Source organism: Cyprinus carpio, chromosome B8 (assembly GCF_018340385.1).
Source record: "Cyprinus carpio isolate SPL01 chromosome B8, ASM1834038v1, whole genome shotgun sequence".
Taxonomy (NCBI): Eukaryota; Metazoa; Chordata; class Actinopteri; order Cypriniformes; family Cyprinidae; genus Cyprinus; species Cyprinus carpio.
Window position 1 is genome coordinate 6,562,241 of NC_056604.1, and position 20,268 is coordinate 6,582,508.

Genomic DNA, 20,268 nt, shown 5'->3' on the forward strand with positions numbered 1-20,268 from the left:
TTTATTTCAACTTAAGAAGTACTCATTATTATTATTATTTTTTTTTTTGCATTGTTATTTTATCTCATGCATACTTAATATGGTAAACAGAAACTCAAAAGTGACTTTAATGTGCAAGAGCCAATGAGGTTTGTTTTCACGCATCAAGCACACACATTTCAGCTTCAGTTATAACTTTAACCAGGTACATTTCTGGCATCAAAAGTTTGCCATCAAATCTGAGGAAGCATTTGGAGGTAGCAAAGTTGCTTTTTCCCCCTCAAAAATAAATAAATAAATAATAATTATTAGTCCATTTTGATATATTTGTTAGCTGTAGTATATTGGCTGAATGCACAAAATGACTAAGTGCACATACTATCAGTGACAAGAATTTAAATACAATTCATGTTTTGTTAGGGATGACAGGTTTTTTAAATTTAATGTTGCAAATTTCCAAAATGTGTTTAAATGAGCATTGTATGTTAAATTAATTATTAATCATGTTTAGTGATGTTCTTACCAGGGAGTGGACTTTTTACACCCCAGGCTTTTTGCAATAGTTACTATTTACTATTTTTCAGTGTGATTTTTGGTGAATTGTGTTCGTAGATAATGACAAGTGAGATTTCAGTAATGTTTTGACCACTGAACTAGGAAATGTCCCCAGTTTTCATTTCAGAAATCTGGTCACCTTAATTAATAGTGGTCATCAAAAGTATGAAAAAAAACCACATGCATTTATGTAATGTCAAAAAAGGGGTCAAATCTATATTATAGATATTTAACTCCTCTCAAGTAACCACCAAATCCACTGCTGTAAGTGCTGTTTTTTAATAATACTGTACACACCACATTCATTATAAGTTTCTCATATTTTAAACTCATGCACCCTGTACATTCTCAATCACTGAACATTCATCCAAATGTTTGATTTCTACAACAAGATCACATTGTTTGATTCCCACTTCCTGTCCAACATTGCATCAGAAACTTGTTTTTTTTTTTCTTCAAATGTTACAAAAAAAATCTAGTTTGTCTAAAAACAAAACTGTACAAAATGTAAACTGAAACATTTGCATCGATAGTTTACAAAACAGAAAATTTGGCTAAAAATAAATGTTTGATATTTAACTGGAAAGGCAATTTCTGTGCATAGGAAGAATCATAAATTAATTCCTGAAGGGGAATAGAAGTCATCCTTCATCATATTTTCTTTTAAACATCAAATTTCCAGTTGGAAAAGGTTTTCGGTTAAAACATATGCTCACCTTATTATCTGGTTTAATAAAAATTACATTAAAGACAATAAAAACATGTAAGACCTCTGACATGGCCATTAACCCAACTCTTATTATTATGCATTCATAGTCAGATTTTTCCTTATTTATCAAAATGACAATGACATGACACAGACTCCTCCCTTTCCTCTTTGTTCTAATTCAGCCCTCTTTGTTCCTTGTGCTTATGAACTCATTTCCAGCCTTTTCCTCTTTTGTGACGGGAGAATTTTCAGGGCAGAACAAGCTGATTCCAGTCTTGAACTCATCTCCACTTTTCAGCATTGGCTCCGGGAGAGGAACTGAAATGCTGGTCGAGTCATCACACATTTCTGAACAAAAAAGCCACTCATACTTGACGTCTGAAACAGTTCTCTATTTCTTCTGCAAGAATTTCATTTTATTTCCTGCAAAGCAAAATATTTGTGAATAAAACAATGGAAATAACTACTTTTTATTGCAGACAAATGGAAAAGCAGAAAAAGATTTACCGAGCCCCTTAAGAAATTTGTTGACTCCACTTGGTTCAGGTTCAGGATAAGAATCCAAATATTCTGCTGCTCTCAATTCAAATAGCCCTGTTAAACAAAACACCCCTCTCATTACTTAAAGGAATGGTTCACCTTAAAAATAACAACTCTAACCCAGAATATTTCTTCTCTCACCTTTAACACCACCTTTTCTGAGCTCTCGGTCATGAATGAAACCAGCAAACATCTGCGTGTCCATGAAGAGCTGGAGAAACTGTCGCACTCCTCGGGACGGATGAGATTTCCTGAAAGTGTCACTCTGCAGCTCTCGGGTGCCACGGGGTCCTGTGTCACTCATGTACAGAGAATAATGTCCCACCAGCTCAACAAAGAACCACACAAACGCCTCTGACACCAAAGTGTTCAGGTCTGATTTATCTGTTAGGAGAATAAAACCACAATGTGACACATTGATACTGCAGAGTATATATACAAAAACACATGGAAGCTTAAAAAGCCCATAAAATAAGGCTTTTGTGGTTTATATGCTAATGTGAGGAATAAAGAATAGTTCACACAAAAATGAACATTTGCTGAAAATGCTTCACTCTATACAAGACACAGATGAGTTTGTTTCTTCATCGGAACAGATTTAGGGAAATTTATCATTGTGTCACTTGTTCACCAATAGATGGAGTGAATGGGTGCCGTCAGAATGAGAGTCCAAACAGCTTATAAAAACATCACAATAATCCACACCACTCCAGTCCATCAATTAACATCTTGTAAAGTGAAAAGCTGCATGTTTATAAGAAACAAATACATCATTAAGACATTTTTAACGTCTTTCCATTTCTTCATGCTAAAATAAGAAAGCTCTATCCATAATATTGCTTTCTACATTGAAAAAGTCATCTCATCTGAATGGGGAGAGAAAAATGCACAGAACAAGCACCGTTTTAAAGCAAAAACAGTCCAAAACGGTTATAAACAAATATGTTGGTAGATTTTGATACAAGAGGGATGGACTTTTTCACTAGAGGAAGCATTGGAGGATGGATATGGACTAATATTTTGACTAGAAGTGAAGGTTTAAAAACGCCTTGTTGGATTTCTTTCTTAAAAAACACAACTTTTCACTTCACAAGATGTTCATTGATGGACTAGTGTGTGGATTATTGAGATTTGCTTGTCAAACCATTGAAAAAAAAGCATGCAAACCTTCAAAATGGGTCTTTATTAAATCAGCAGTAGGTATGCAAAATAATTGTAAAATTTGATTATATACAGTTATAGAATCACAGAACTCGCTCCGCCGCTGTGAATAAATCTGCATCCGTATTCATGAGTACATTTATTCTTACAGATATCCACATGAGAAACAATTACCATCTGAATAGGGCTTGAAAGTATTTGCTATTTGATAAATACAGGCCTAAAACTCCCTGTTTTAATAGGAAATGTCTACACAAGAAAACGGTGCTTGTCAAGCCACTGGTCCTTTAATATTTAGTATAACTGCCATAATGACTATTTGCCGTTGGGCCGGCTTAACGAAACATCTGTAACACCTTAAATCATACTTGACGTCCTGACCTCACTGGCCTTGTTTAACGGTTGGTTACTCATCACATCATGAATACACAGACAGTATGGTTTTAAAAGGTGAACAGCTTATTCTGACACAGTAAGACAATGGACGAAACCTTCAGTTAAACCAGTTTAAAACTGAACTGCTGTGGGTTCGGCTGTGAATAACGGCACGTGTGAGGACTCTAACCTCCTTTCCTGTCTCTCGTGTTTTGTTCTAGGATCTCCTCCCTGTTCTCCAGTATCTCCTGAAGCGCTGCCTGCAGCTTTCCAGGTAAGATACAGTCCTCGTCTCCAAGCTAAGACAACAGAGTACAGAAAGATGAATATAGGAGCAAATGTAGGAAAGAACCAGACATTTTGATACAAAGACCAGACGATTACATTTCACAAAATGATTTGTCAGCAACTAGATATTCAGTAGTCTGATTGTACAAAGGTTCAAAATGAGTATTTATTTGCCAAGGATGCATTAAAAATGAAGGCTGTCAAATCGATTAATCACAATTAATGTATGTGTGTGTATTTATATATAAATACGCACAGTACACACACACACACATTACGTAAACACACACTTTTATTTTGGATGCAATTGACCACGATTAATCGATTTGACAGCCCTAATTGAAATTGATCAAAAGTGACAGTTAAGGCATGTTAAAAAAGATTTCTGTCTTTCTATTCATCAAAGAATCCTGAAATTGTATCTCGGTTTCCACAAAAATATTAAGCAGCACAACTATTTTCAACAATGATTATAATAAGAAATGTTTCTTGAGCATATTAGAATGATTTCTGAAGGCAATAAGTTTAATTTGAATTTTCAAATTGCATATTATTTCAAATTATTACTGCATTTTTGATTAAATAAATGCAGCCTTGGTGAGCATACTTTCCAAAACACTGAGGATATTACTGGTATGGGAAACAACTGGAATCGGATGACAGTATAAATATGACTAAAAACACTTCTTTAAACAATCAGATTTATGTCTTTGAATGATAATACAGTACAGCTACTCAGGCCATGACTTGAGTTTCAGACCACACCCTCACACACACACACACACACACAAAAGGACACACCTTGTATTATTAGGACACTAAAACCTGCACTCACCTGAACGACAAATTTGTCCGCACACAAATCCACAATAAGAACCTGGAAGAATAAGACAAAAAAGAAAAAAGGAATGAAGCTCAAAATGACAAAAGAAAGCAAGAACCCATTTTATGTAACAAATGTATGTCTTTCATGCTCTTTCTAAATGGAAAGAATAAGAAAAATATTCTAGGTATGTGACATAAAAGTCACTAGATGGACCTGGCAGGAACCTCAGAATGCATTGTTGTATATTTTTCCAAAGTTCATCAGTTTATTTAAACAAGACCAATGCAATCTTGTTTTCAACAGCATCTGCTAGACTTTAAAAAAATAAAGGCTCCAAATGGAGCATTTTGCAGTAATGCCATAAAAAATTCATTTAGGGTTCCTAAAAGAACCTTTTAGTGAACCACTCTTATTTTATTACAGTAAAGAACATTTTAAAACTCCAAAGAACCTTTTTTTCCACTAAAAAGACCATTTTGTCCAATGGAAAGTTTCCATTAAAGATTCTTCATGCAACACAGATGCCTATAAAGATACTTTAGTTCTAAGAGTGTGTGCACCTCAAATGCAAAACAAGTATTCATTTTTTTGGTATTCTCTTATAGATATGATTTTAATACCTCATACTTCTGTCAAATAGTATTTTAATGCTGGCTTGGGGAATTTCAAGCTGTTAAACAATGGAAACAATTCAAGGCATGGCGGTTATTAAATTAAACTCCGGCTGTAGTCGTAATCAAATCTCAGAGCTCTCCTCTGTTGATTAGAAGCATCTTATATGGGACCCATGACAGCCTTTGAAAAAAAATCCCTTTCTACAGGCCAGAAGATTCTGGAAAAGTTTTGTACATCACGTAAAACTGGATTGTTTTGAAAAAAAACACTCTACTGTTCATAACCCAGTCAAATCTAAGAAAATCTCTTCACATTCACACATGATCACCAATACATCATGCATCAATATTACTCAGTGTTTATTAAAACATAACAGGTAATGTACATAAAAATCTTTATTCTATGGATCTTAGTCAGCTTACTGAATTTCATGCAGATGAAAACGAGGCTGCGAGGGATAAAATGTACAGTCTTTACAATGATAAGCACTGTATAAAGGTCCTGGAACAGGTTTTTTTTCCGTTGAAAGTTATTTTTGGAAAGTTGTTTTATCAGATGAACATTAGTTGCTAAACAAAAGTACAATTCATTGAACCCACTGTATTTCTATTCCTCACAGCTTCAATGTAATTCCTGTAAAATATTAAATATGGCACTACCCTGATTAAGGTCTACAGGTCAGAAATTATTACTAAAAAATTAATTACTACCAATTCTGGTGGGAAAAGCCTTGATTAGAATTCTTAGTGGACTTAAATAGGCTCCTTCAAAGTGACTGACCTCCTCAATGGGCATATCCAGCACCTCAGGCAGGGATGGAGACAGCGCCCCCATGACAAAAGGAGTGGGAGAGCAGCATATGTCCAGCATGCTGGCAGGAAGCACCGGAACGAACGTGTGCTGCCACGTGAAGGGATACAGCAACGCCAAGGCAGAATGGGCACATCGGGATAAGACACTGGCCAGAGACAAACAGAGTCAGGTTTGAATTTATTTCTAGCTGTAGCTCTAGTTGGGTATCAGCATGGGTGGTGGTCTGCACCTGAGTTTGTCTGCGATGAAGATCACTCTCCTCTCCAGCAGCAGAGAGGCGAAGACCTGCAGGAGTCTGGTCACACTGAGACACTGCAGCAAACTCTCAAAGTCCACGTGCTCCAAACGAGAGTCCACCGGCCTGCACAGAGTCAGAACCTACACATACAACAGACACACGCAGATGATCCTCAGGAGACTTGAGTAATACAAACGGTTTCAAATAGTTAAGTTACAACTCCATGTAAAAGGCAAAAATGTATAACAACAACATATAAAATAATAGGAAATGGTTTGACTCTATTTTGTTTTGTAGTTTTTTTGTTTGAATGCCAAGTGCCTAAAATGTTTTACATATTCATAATTTTTTTTCTTTTAAAACAAAAAACTGTAAAAAAAATGTTAATTAATAATAATAAATGATTATGCAATTAATAATGTAATTATTCATAATTATATTTTATTGATTTTTTTTTTTATATATATTTATATTATTTATTATATAATAAATATTAAGCATAAGTACAAGATACAACAATTGTGCAAAACAAAAAGGAATTAATAATATTAAATAATTCAAGATTGCATGTCCCTTGATTTTTTGTCACAGGTGTTATCATGTTATAAAAACAATTTTGAAAATATAGAAAGTTGTAGAAAAGTACTTCCTAGGTCAAAGTTCATAGTAAAAAGGCTGTTCAAATGTGCATATGATTTTCCTGCCATGTTGAAAAAGCTTTGATTTAAATTTAAGATGATATTTTGATGTATGGTTGAAGTTCATTTTAACATGTCACTGGCTGTTAAATTGTTTAATGTTCATGTGATTTTTCTTTCAAGATTTTCTTTGAAGTTATTATTTGATATTATAACTTGTGTGTTTTGAGATGATATTGACACAATCTTTAAAAAAAACAACACTAATTTATGATAAGGTGTCACTGGTGTTACAACCATTTATTTGTGAGTAAAATAATTATAAATAATACAATTTAAAAAATGTTGGAAAAATACAATTAAAAAACAGCAAAGATCAAGTTTTGCCATTTATGATCTTTCCTGAGTTAAACAGTATCTTACCTCATTGCCAGAGCCCGGTAGGAAGCTCTTGACGGTGATGGTGCGTCCAGGAGCGGGAAAGGGAGCTTCCATGACACTGTGCATGAAAGGATGAACCAAGGCAGGGGAAATCTCTCTCCTCCTCTCCACCTCCTCCAAGATCTGCTCTCAAACGTTTCAGACAGTTACAGTTCAGCATCTGTCTTACAGGTTTAGTGCTGATTAAACAGGAAATTCATATCTGATCTCTGAAATGTCCCTGACCTTTGAGAAGAGATTGAAGCAGCCCAGTCTGCTGATGATGCAGTGAACTTCAGGAAGTCTCTTCCCCTTCCCACTGGGCTGCAAGACACAGGTCAAAGGTCAAGGTTAGTGCAGATTTACTACACAATATGCTCTCCTATATCATTTATTCACCGTCATGTTTTCCAAACCTCCATGATGATCAATGAGATGTTTGGAATGACAATGAATAAAAAGTGACAGAATGTGCATGTTTGGGTAAAGTATCATTTTTAATTGACCAGGTGAGATTACGTTTACAAACTCACCAGGATTTTGCGGCAGTATCCAAATAAGCGACTCCCGTCCTCCCCCGTTAGGACAAAAGAAAATGTTTCACTGTGGGTGATAATCAAAGATTATATTAGGAGTGTGAATTAGTTAGCCAAGTAAGATAAATGGTTTAATATTAGCATGTTACCTGTTGTGGTCCGAGGAGGGACGCCAGTCTTGACAGTCAGGAAAACAAAACTTGGGAATGGCCCTTAATCTGTCTTCAGCCTCACGAGACAGACGAGAAGACTTCTCAAACTAAATGGAAAATAAAGACAGAAAAATATTTTGAATAATCAAATAGATAATAATGCCATTTTCTATACTGGTTTCTTATTTATATAATTAAAATTAATTTAAAATTAAAAAAGTAAAATGTAAATAATGTTATTATATTTTATTACATTCATATAATTGTATATTATAACTTAAAATTAGTATCATTAATTTTAAATTAAAAGTAAATAATTTTTATTATATTTTAAAAATAAACAGAGTTGCAATATATAAATATAAAAATAAATATTTTATATATATGTAGATGATAGATGCATATTAGAATTTAAAAAATAATTATAATTTAAAATTACAATGTAAATTATTTTATTACATTTTATTATATTTCTATAAAATAAGTCAGAATTACAATATATAAATATAAAAAGAAATATAAAAATATAATAAAATTATTTTAAAAAACAAAAATTACAAGAAAAATAGAAAAAGAAAGAAAATGCTGAAACACACATTCCACAAATTAAGATCCATCATATGTTATTTCCAGAATTTGTCATTATAATTTATTAGGTCTCTTTACCTTCGTAGGGAACTGTTGTGTGATCTCAGGGATGTATGTGTTTCCAGGGGAAGCTTTTCTAAGTGACACCACTACAAATTGCTGGAAAAGCTGCTGCTCTTGTAATTGGATCAGGTCCCTCTCTAAAGTGTGGTAACCTGGCCGTCGCTTTAAAGTTGACTGAACATAGACTGTTCGCTGGGAGCGATCTATGGGAAGAGAATGTAAACAGCCTCGATGGGTTTAGAGAAACTGCTCAACTGGTTTGATATACATGTTAAACTTGAATAAACAAGAGTTCTCTGAGCCGAGGCCTGACGGAGACACTGACCTTTAGAGCTCTCCTCAGGATCACTCTCTGTTCCACTTAATTCATCTGCCAAAAAAAACACACATTTACTGCCTGATTAGACTTCTTCTCTTGGTAAACCAGGTAAATATGAAATATGTATCCTCTTACCTCTGGTTGCTGTTGCCCATACTCGTTTCCTTCCTCTTTTGGCTTCAAATATCTCCTGGATCCTGTTTACAAGCTGCAAGAGAAACACACAAACAAGATTTCATTTTTGTATACTAAAAGCAATATTACAGGTTGATTACAACTTTATGTCGATTACAACTAATGTTCAAAAGTTTGTTCAAAATGTTCAAAAGTTTGTGGTCAGTAAGATTTTTTAAATGTTTCCTTAAGTTTATTTTAATCAGTAAAAACAGTAATATTATGAAATATTTTTACCGTTTAAAATAACTGTTTACTATTTTAATATATTTTAAAATGTAATTTATTCCTTTGATGGAATGCTGAATTTTTTGCCTCATTTCTCCAGTCTTCAGTGTCACGTGATCCTTCAGAAACCATTCTTATATGTTGATTTGCTGCTCAAGAAGCATTATAATGTTGAAAAAAGTTGTGGTGCTTAAAATTTTTGTGGAAAATGAGATACATTTTTTATTTAAGTATTCTTTGCGGAATAGAAAAAGTTCAAAAGAACAGTTCTCTGGCAACAACCTACTTCTAAATAATTTAATGCATCCTTGCTGAATAAAGAAATCTCACCGAGCCCCAACTTTTGTAGTGAACATAAAACACATTTACAAAATGCAATTAAAATGGAAGCCAAACAAATAAATGTTTTAAATTCAAAACAAATGCAAACAATATACAAAACTACAACCATAAGACTAGATGCGTCATTATGACCAGCGACATGCGTCTAATGTGTACGTCTGGCCAGAGCAAAAACGACATGCTAATTATGATTCACAGTCATGGAGAGCACAGAGGTCTGCCCACATCACACAGCGAGAGCAGTGAGACAGCACACTGTTGTGGCATCTGCCCTTGATGAGCGGAAACAGTGTGGTGGTGCTTTCCCCCGATAAACACATAATGCTCACCATGTGTGTGGACAGTAAAGGCCTTTTAGGCACCACTCAGAGCAAGCATTCACGCGCTGCTTTGAGTTTCAAATAGCGTCACGGAAGAGTGATTTTATGAGGTTGCTAGGTATCAGAATGCAATACACTAAACAATACAAACATGTATTTGAGCTTAGAAATGAAAAAGTCATGACTTTGATTCTTTGCAGATAGAAAAAAAAAGAGTTGAATGTGGGTTCATGAATCTTTACAGTCTTGAGATGCTCTTGAAATGAAGTACCATAATGACAGCATACAGTCTCATTTTAGGCTCAATAACAAATGGTCAAAAATTGACTTTTTTACTGTAAGTGACATACAAGTGCTGACGATTATAAGGAAGAAGGAAAGCATACTAAAACATAAAATGACAGCAAAAGATTAAATCATTAACAGTATGATTGAAAATATATAAATGAATAGTAAAAATATGCCTCAATCAACTAATTTCTTAAAGAAAGATTGTTTTTAAACATTTATTGTTGATTTGCACTCTAAAACAGTGTGTCCCAGCTATTTTGGTCTTATGAACCCCTGAGCAAAACTGAAGTACCGCTTCATCAACACTATGTCTTCCTTCTAAATCACATTACACATCATTAACAGTAATAATATTATTGAAAAAAGAAGCATTATTTTAAACTAAAAACCAAGTAATATTGTGTGTAAAAAACAGATTTAGCAAGCAGGTTCTTCTTCAAAAAAATAAATAAATAAATGAAGCAGTTTAAGACATAAAGAACACTTTTTTATAACTATTTATAAATTTTATGTTAGTTTAGAAATTTGATGGGATGAAAATAAGAAAAAGCTCTGAAAGTGTCCATAAGACAGGTAAAGACTAAGAGTGTTGCTGTTATAGATGTGTCCAAACCAGTGTTGTTATTGTTAACTATAAAAAATAGTTTTTGGTAACTGAAATTAATTAATATCGAAATTTTAGATGAAAAACAAAACAATTTTGTTTCTTAAACGAAAATGAGAAATGTTGCCTTGGCAAAGAAATGAAATAAAATATGCTTAAGTTGAAGTACTAAAGTTACTAAAAATAAAACTGAAAAGCTAATAGGAATATTACAAAAAAAACTAACAAATATTACTAAAAGTTATAATAAAGTTTGAAATCAGGAAATATAAAAAAAGCCAATTCAAAATATTAATAAATATTAATAGTATTATATATAAATAAAACTAAAATAACATTTTGGTAGTGTCTTCAGATGTTTCACTTGGAACAGATGAAATAACATCTGCACTAACCAGTCGGAACAAAACCTACAAAAGAACAACTTCCACATTTCCCACATGCTGTTTGATGTTATAATGGGTGATTTCTATTTAAGAAATGCGGGTTCTTGCCTCCCCTTTCTGCTCACCCTCTTTATTAAAACAGCATTTCTTTATGAGCTTCATCTACGCTGCCACGACCTGCTGATTTTAGCTCTTCCAAAATAACTGTATGGATCATACTGACACAAAGCTGAATATAGCTGATTAGTCAGCAGCAGCGTCCAGTATGATACACTGGCACTTGATGATAATCCTCAACCTCTCGGAGCGTTTCCTGCCCCCATCCATCCATCTTCTCACCACTTCCTCTCTCCTTCTCCCTCTTCCTGCTCAAGCATCAAAGCTGACATTTCTACTCAGACTATGTCTGTTTCTCTTTCTTCTTATATGAACTTATGAGAACTGGGACAGCACAGGCTAGAGAAATGGTTTATGTATCAAACGCATCAAAAATGATTTATGTATATAAAATTATTACCCTACCCTGCATCATATTTTCTGAATGAATTCCAATAATGGTTTCTTACATGCTTACAAAACAGAACATGCATTGCCCCAGCAGTTCACATTTTCTTACAAAACATGATGAATTTCATTGCATTTTTTTGATAATAAGTTTTGTATTATCCCTTAATCAGCAGAAAAACTGCCATAAAGACATGATTCTTACTTTCCTCTAAGCCAGGTTACAACTATTTGTTGAATTCTTTCTCAGCAGACATTAACATGCATGAATCACGCCTATTCCTATATTTGACACACGTTTTATGCTACATCCAAACAGTGGCAGAAAATTACAGATTTTGTATTTATAAACTTGTTTATGTGAAGTTCTATGACATTAAACTGAGTTTTGAACATATTTTCCCACTCTTTTGGAGATTGTTAGTTAAATTACAGATTTTGAACACTTTTTTGTCATTCAAACTGTAACTTTTGACATTTGACTGCTTTTGTTGTTTTGATAAGTTCATAAAAGCTAATATATACAATTTTATTTTGTGATAAAACTTTCCCTAATGTAAAGTTTGTTTGAATATATTTGAACTCAGTATCATCAACTCATGTAGGTAATATTAGGTCTTTTTCTCAAGATGCTGGGCTGTATTGTCAGCATTTGGGTGCAGTTTCTGTTTCTAAAATACTGAAGAATTTATTATATCATGTAAACGTTTGGTTAAAGTTCATATGCATACAATCAGAGAAACAGGTGACAGCAGGCACATGTTGAGCAATGTTTAATGACGTCTCAGACACGTGTTTGTGCATGTGGGTTTACCGGGGGTTGTCGGTTTGTCCTGTATGAAGTAGCAGGTTTGGCTGATTTAGGAGTGTTTGTAGTAGGGGTAAGTGTAGGCGACGTTATGGAATCTTTGCGGTCCCGCCCCATTTTATGCAACCTGTCGCCGTTAGGTAATAGTGTGAAGGGCTTCGGTGAGATCTGCATACAGTAACAGACAAGAGAAGAAGTGGGAAAACAGATAGTTTAGTTTAACAATTAGCCAGTGGCCTTAATGTAAAATTTCTTTTTCTAATTTAAAACAAAAAATATATATAATCAGTGGGAATAAATGGCTCTGAGAATGCATTTTTTGAAAGAAGTCTCTTAAGTTCAACAAGGCTGCATTTATATGATCAAAAATGCAATAAACGGTAACATCTTGTAACAAATTAAAACAACTGATTTCTATTTAAATGTATTGTAAAATCTAATCTGTTCCTTTGATGTTCAAGCTGAATTTTATCATTACTCAAGAAACATTGTTTTATTATTAGCAATGTTGAAAGCAGCTGTTGCTTGATATTTCTGTGGAAACCATAATGCATTTTTAATGATTTTTTGATGACTAGAAAATTTTAAAAAAGCATTTTTTAGTTAATAAAGAAATTTACTGCAACATTATGAGTGCCTTTTATATCACTTTAGATCAATACATCCTTGCAGAATAAAATAATTAACATTTGAGCAAGTGTATATGCTACTTACTGAAATCTGACCAAATCACTATGCATTTAAAAATGACAGTCACCTTGAAGTGTGGGCTCTCTCTCTGTCCAACTGTGTAGTTTCGTGGCCGTCTTATAGGTAAACACATAGGAGAAACTTTGATGTCTTCATATGGGTTCTCTTTTGACATATCCGCTGAAAATGATTAGTTGAGAAAAAAACAAGTTGCAGCTACTATAATAATAATAAGTCATGCAAACATATTTTGGTGTTCTCTACTCTGGCTTCAATACATTTAGAGACATGCAAAACAACATGGTTTCAAAATCAACTATTCGGCAAATAAGATTCCTTTTTGCTTTCAAAAACAGCTAGATGGTCTAATCTTGGGATGCAAGTTAGACTATCAAATTGACATGGCATCTCAAAAACTGAGGAAGACATCTAAGAAATCTGTCTGTGTAAGCATGTTAATTAATGCAAGTAAAGCAGGCACCACTAAAACTAACAAACTAAAAACTTTACATTATTCTCACTTTCGATCAGTTTAATGTATCCTTCCTAAATAAAAATATTAATTTCTTTAAAAAAAAAAATCTTTCTTAACCCAAACATTTGGACAGTTGTGTATAAGAAAATAATTAATACAATAAGACGAGAGTCAATGCAGACATATTTTCTACTGTGCTTCACAGTAGTATCTGATCGATGTTCTCAGAATCACTCACAGATGATGTCCTCATAGATGCTGTCTTCAGACCGGGCGTGGTAAAGACCTGATCGGAGGCCCTCCTTCCCGCTAGAGGCCTTTTGGGCTGTCCGCCGTACCACATCCTCAAACTCAAATGACTTCCTGTGGAGAAAAGGACCAAGAGTGTGAACAGTCCCTGTATTGAGATCCAACTACAAGTTTTGGGACTTTCATAAAGGGTAACCATTAATCCAAAAAGGAATGTTCCAGAATTCATATCTAACAGTTAAAATAGACATGATAAAGAATTGATACATTATGACTGGAACAGACACAGGGTTCCAAATAATCAAGAACAACAACAATTACTAGAGGAAGGAGTAAACATAACAGCGTGCTGCGTGACCGTATGAGTGTTCAGAAAGCCCTTGAGTGACTACAGCAGGCTTCGTTGAAACAGAAGTAGGTCAAATGTGGACAATGGGCTGCGATTCTGCCAAAGAACAGCTGACATGACAGCTGGGGACGAGGCCAGACAGCTAAACTATCCCCCACTCACAGCTAAACTCTCCACGCTGTCCTCTGACACAAAGCTGTCCAACTCAAGAGTATGAAATAAACGAGAATGACAAGTAGATCTGTACACAATTTCTTAAGAAACTTTGAGTAGTTGATGAGCGGCGCTGCATGTAAAAGCTGAAATTATTTTCACTTGACGACATCTTAAAAACATGGCACTCATGTGCAATACGCTGCAAAAGATGCTAGACATGAGCGCAACGGTCATGCATGTCCTTCTAGTGCATGTTTAGGGGGAAAGAAGCGCATTGGAATGTAAAAATGCATTCTGTGTGAATGGCCCCTTGTGTTTTTTCCCATACTATGAAGGTTAATGTGGCTCCAATGTTCTTCAAAATATCTTCTTTTACGTTTAGAAAAAAAAGAGACATAAGGTGAGAAAATTATGACAATTTTCATTTTTGGCTAAACTGTCACTTTAAAGTATCATGAAACATGAGATGTTAACTTATGTGAACATGCTGAACATCAGTGAAAACAACAATAGCACTCATTATGTCTATTATTAAGTGAAAAGTGGTTATATTTTGGAGCAATTTCGTTCTTCCACACTGTCGGTTCACCTCTGTAAACATGACCGTAACAACACGTGGTGTGTGCATGAGAGAGCGGTTTCTGTGCTGAATACCACGATGAGTTTAACTAAACTACTCTCACTGCACTGATCATAGTTCATATCCGGACCGGAGCAAGCGTGTTTCTAGTTTTGTGAACATATTTTGTATTCTCCATTCCATTCTATGATATTCTTGCTCGACTCCTTCAGTGTCTATGGGATGTTTAAAATCTGATCACTTTGAAAACTAATAGCACACACCTCTCCTCAACAATCCACATGATCTGAGCTATTAATCAAGGTACGGCATGTCGGTATGAGAACGGTTCAGGCCAACACCTATTGTTCGTGAGGATATATCATTTGTGACCAGGTTTAACAGGTTTTGAAAGGCAGCAAAACGCCATTTATAAAAGGGTTATCAACCTGCTTTTTTATACAATATAATTCTATGAGGAAGCTGTTCGATCACGTTATATTGCTAGTTTTTGGAATCCGCCTTTTTATTAACCCAGTTATTTTAAATTAACTAATTTGATGGCATGACATTACTTATGATACAGCAAAATGAAAATACAACAAACTAGGTCGAAAACCAAAAGTGGAAATAATATTCCTTTAAATTAGAAATTCAAAACAGAACTGAAAGAGTAGACAAGTACAATGGTAGAAATGTCATCATATGAATCTAAAAATGCTCTTAAAGACTTCAACAATGAAAGAACAGAAATAATTGATGGCAATTTTGTGTTTAACCTTGTACTACTTCATCTGTATTTTCTTTTTGTCTCCCTTCCCCCTCTAGGAACTTGAAAGCCATATGATACAATAACTAAAATTCTAATTATTGTAATATTTTGTATATACTGTGATTGTGAAGTGATTACATAAATATATTTAATGCAGCACCTGACAAGATCTATTCATGAATAAGAAACTGAGTTTATAGTATTTACAACTGTAGGATGCTGTACTAAAACCTCCTTCATTTCCTTTTCTTATGTTTGGGATTAGCTGTGTAATGCAATCTGCACTGTGGGAAAAGTATTCACCTGTTCTTTCTGTTTCTGGAAAACCCATTGATAGTATTGACTGGACAAGGAGGAGGTGGACAGCTGGGTGGCTTTAGTATGATGTCATGCTTCCGGACTGGATTGGATTTGTTGACTGATGGAGTCTGGTTCTCCAGTGGGATCCATTGGCCAGGCGGACTGCTCGCACCCTTGTACTGGAATGTGCGCTGTGGTTTAGGTGGAGGAGAAGGAGGTCCAATTTCCCCAAGACTCTTAGTCACCATCAAGGAATCCTTCTCCTTCTCCCAGAAAGAGTCATCTGCCTCCAGTCGTTTCCAGAAACCCCTGGAGGTGTAAAAGTTCCCTGGAGGCAATGACGCCTCTGGATCATCTACACATTGAGGTAGAGATGTAATTTCGACATCTGTAAAATGGTTTGTCTTGATATTATTGCTTTTAACATTCAGTTTAGCCACTTGGACTTGGGTTACAGTGCTTAAAGGCTTAGTCACTGGAGTTGATGTAACTAATTTATTTGAATGAGTTCGATTTCTTGGGAAATCAGATTGGATTTCTCTTGTAACTGGTCTAATAGTCATCTGGTTTTCCCTGAAATCTAAACCCAGGTTTTTGGCTTTTGATACAGTCACTTTGTTACGACCTCCATCACTGCCATCAAGTCCATTTCCAAGGAGGTCTCCAGAAAGCCTGCGAGATGCAAGAGTCCGCTGGGGCTTAATATTCCCACTGGGGACGTCCTCCTGCTGGCTGAGTCCCTCCCATTGGGAGATTTTCTGCTTGATGTTGACACCAGGCTCTCGCGTGATCGGCCACGCTGCCGTTGTTGTCGCCGTCTTCCCTGCAACAACATTCCCTCCTCTTTTTCCATGGTCCACTCCAAGGGCCAGCATGACGACGAGGCTGCCGTCACACCGCAGGACTGTGTGGCATTGCAACAGCGAGCCTATCAAGGAAGAAGCCCTTCCTTTGTGGTGCAATGAAGTTAATAAAGATCACCAAAGAACCCTTTTCCCGTATGAGTCAGTTCCTCTGCCATTCTTCCTTCACTTTGAAGCCTGCAAAGAAAAAAAGCAAACTCAACAAGTGGATTTAAGATTGATTTAAAACTGAAACAGTTACTGAAAGAGGTTACTGAAAGAGGTTTGCCATTAAAAAATAAATAAATAAATTTATTTCACGCCCAAAAAACATCTTCAGATTATACTTTTTTTTAATTTCTATTTTCTTTGCAAATGCACGCACTATATATATATATATATATATATAACAAAAACATGCAATGTCAGGTTTAACATCATGCATCCAACTGACAAGTACATTTTGCACACATAAAAGATGACGGTCCCTGCATGCTGCATAAATGCAGGAAACCAAAGATCGTCACTGTCAAGGTCAGCAGCGAAACCAAAAATAAAAGCCCTAACAAAGAGGAGATGGACAACCACAGGAACATGGGAGAAGACAGCATTCTGGGGGCCTCCATCCCCAGGAACACCCACCACCCCCACTCCCACCCTCTTCAGCTGGGCCCGTCCCAAGCACTGCCATGCATTAACACACTTGAGCATAATGTAATTCAATTTCACTCCTCCCCAAAAGCTTCTTTCAGCCGCTGCATGAAAAGGACGGGCATTCCAAGTATTTCCACATCCATGTGCACATAATAGAAGGGCCTTCATTGTGGCACATGAACGAGTGGTCAGCACATCAATGAGGAAAATATGCACGATTTCATGCATGTTAATAAGTGCTGGTGTCTATGCAACAAAAAGAGGCCACTTGAAATTCCATGTTCCTGCGTCTTCTGTAGACGGGATGGATCTGGCAGCTCTAACGCAAGCCCATCTGCAGCCAAAGTGTTTTGGACACGTTGCACATTACGCTGAGAGTGAAGACATGCTGGAATTTCTTGGCACTGCGATTGAACGACATAATTTGCTAAATATGACCACATTTGATCGGCCGGACCCGAAAATGATGCCTTTGTTCTGGATGACCGACATCTAACGTACCCGCTGGAATTTCTCCGTGATTCGAGCCAGATCCCATCCCCCTTGATCATCGCATCTACTGACCCACTTGTGTCTGCGAGCGTGTGCAGGAAGACCTAGCCTGTGTTTCCTGATTCACAGGAAGGCCGGATCAGCAGAATGTCCATAACGATGGTTTTACAAATTTAATCTGGTGTAGTATTTCCAAGCTATTTTTTTTGTGACTCAGATGTCTGGAATGAAATTGGACACGGCAAAGTTCACACATGGTGCAGCGTAGGTTTGGACGAGCCAGACCAAATGGTTAATTACAACTTGCGAGGGTCTGCGGTAAGCCGTCTTACTCAAATCATCCTGACTTCAACTTCCCGACTGCGTGCGAGGAGGAAGTTCTCATGACGTTAACCCACAACCTGAAAGGCGGAATAAATTCTTACTCTCTTTTCTCCAAGCCGCCTGCTTCCAGGTATGCCGACGAAACTCTACGTTTGGGGTTTGGTTATCAAAAGAGTCATCAGTAACCGCAGACATACACAAAACACCCCTACAACGCCAACATCAACCAGACACTAGTATTACCCCAGCCCTTAAATGGTAGACAATCAAGACATAAATAAACTATAATATTACCTTGAACAGGTGATCCACCCTGCCCAGGTACTTGTGCATGAGGGGACATGTCTCTGGGTGGAGTAGATCAAGAGGGTGGGAAAGTGAGTAAGTTCACTGTCAAAACTAAACCTAATCATGTCTATATGACAAAACATTGTGTCAAATACTGTCTAGCATATTGAGCTGAAAAAGTTAATAAATAACTCAAGTATGGTGTCAACACTATAGACATTTTCACCCAAAGGCGAAATGAGAAAAGCTGAAAAATTCGACTTTATCCAACATGAATAAATTAATTTTTAGATAAGCATGTTTATTTGCAGGCTAACTTCAGCATAGTTTAAATGTAAACAAAAGGCGTCTATAATAAGACACAAATAAACATTTAAAAAGGGTATTTATTATTAAAAGCTCTAAAATCTAGTACGAAAAATAAAATATAGATATATAGAATATAAATATAGAATAAAATAAGAAAATTCTAAAATAATTTATTAAAAATAAATCAAATTTAAAACGTAATAAATTAAAATAAAACAATAAATACAGTTTAAATAGGTAAACAAGTAAATAAATACATACATTATTACATAAAGAAATACATATATACACGCAGTAGAGCTCTATCGTGTCAGCTTAGTTCAGATCTTTTGTTATGAAGACATTTCAACTTACTTACGCAAACTTGCTCGCTGTTTCACAACACATATGCTGGACTCCGCTGAAATAAATCGAAATAAAAGTTATCATAAGAGTTCTCTAAGAGTAAATACTGAGTGTGTAAATCTGTTGTGAACCCGAAGTCTTCATATCTTACGGCTGGTTAGCCAGGCGGCTAAAACTTGCTCGGGAAAAAAAAACAAAAAAAAAAAAAAAAATTTGTATCCATTCACTTTCACAGCGAGTAAGCGACGCGTTTCAAAGTAACAATTAATTCCCGGTAACTGGCAACAATGTAACTCCTGGTGATGTTTATATTCCCGACAGAAAATGTAATCGGCGTTCCTTGAGGAGTGGATATGTGTTCGTATAAGTCCTCCTCCTGCTGTCAGTTCCCCATCTGAGCTTCGGTTCCTCTGAGTGGATGAATCAGCTCACGAACTGGCGCTGCAATAAAAGTGTCTCTTCATAAAACCAGCCATGTGTGTTCATGGGAACTGATTCGATAGAAAACTCACCATCTTGAAACGGAAATGCTGCTTTATTGTCTTGATTTTTTTTTTTAACTCTATAGTGACACGAGGGAAATGTATGTTTTTTACTGAAATGCTTTGGCAATATTTTATAGGGAGCAGTGTAGCCCATAAAGCACTATTATTATTTACGAGAGCTTACAATACAAAGAAGTTTTGTATTCTCTGTGTGTGTATGTATGAGCATGTTTATGTGGTTTATGAGGACACAAATTTGTATAATGACATGGTTATGACATAGGTATTACAGTGTGGAGGTGATTTATGATGACATTTTCAGTGTCCCCGTAATTCAAAAGGCTTATAAATCATTCAGAATGAGTTTTTTTGAAAATCCAAAAGTGCACAAATTTTCCTGTGAGTGGTAGGTTTAGGTTGGGGTAGGGCAATAGAAAATAGTTTGTACAGAATAAAAACCATTACACCTATGGAGAGTCCCCATAAACCACATATACCAACAAAATT

At 35.6% G+C, this 20,268-nt stretch overlaps 1 protein-coding gene across 5 annotated transcripts; it reads right to left on the reverse strand.

The window, feature by feature from the left end:
• Positions 1-794: 794 nt before the first annotated feature.
• Positions 795-19,790, reverse strand: LOC109084686 (DENN domain-containing protein 2C-like). Of its 5 annotated transcripts, none has more exons than XM_042729388.1 (21): positions 19,428-19,790; positions 19,290-19,331; positions 18,629-18,681; positions 16,026-17,062; positions 13,876-14,000; positions 13,230-13,342; positions 12,479-12,640; positions 8,951-9,023; positions 8,822-8,866; positions 8,512-8,699; positions 7,843-7,952; positions 7,691-7,760; positions 7,404-7,481; positions 7,161-7,301; positions 6,091-6,239; positions 5,829-6,006; positions 4,443-4,484; positions 3,510-3,618; positions 1,925-2,167; positions 1,751-1,837; positions 795-1,666 (listed from the first exon to the last, which is right to left on the reverse strand). In XM_042729388.1, the coding sequence occupies exons 4-21, from the start codon at positions 16,895-16,897 to the stop codon at positions 1,635-1,637; spliced, it is 2,817 nt and encodes a 938-aa protein (XP_042585322.1). In that variant the 5' UTR covers positions 16,898-17,062; positions 18,629-18,681; positions 19,290-19,331; positions 19,428-19,790; the 3' UTR covers positions 795-1,634. The 5 variants fall into 5 exon arrangements, with proteins under 5 accessions (XP_042585322.1, XP_042585320.1, XP_042585318.1 ...); XM_042729386.1 differs by having other exon boundaries at positions 19,286-19,331; XM_042729384.1 differs by having other exon boundaries at positions 19,286-19,790.
• Positions 19,791-20,268: the final 478 nt, after the last annotated feature.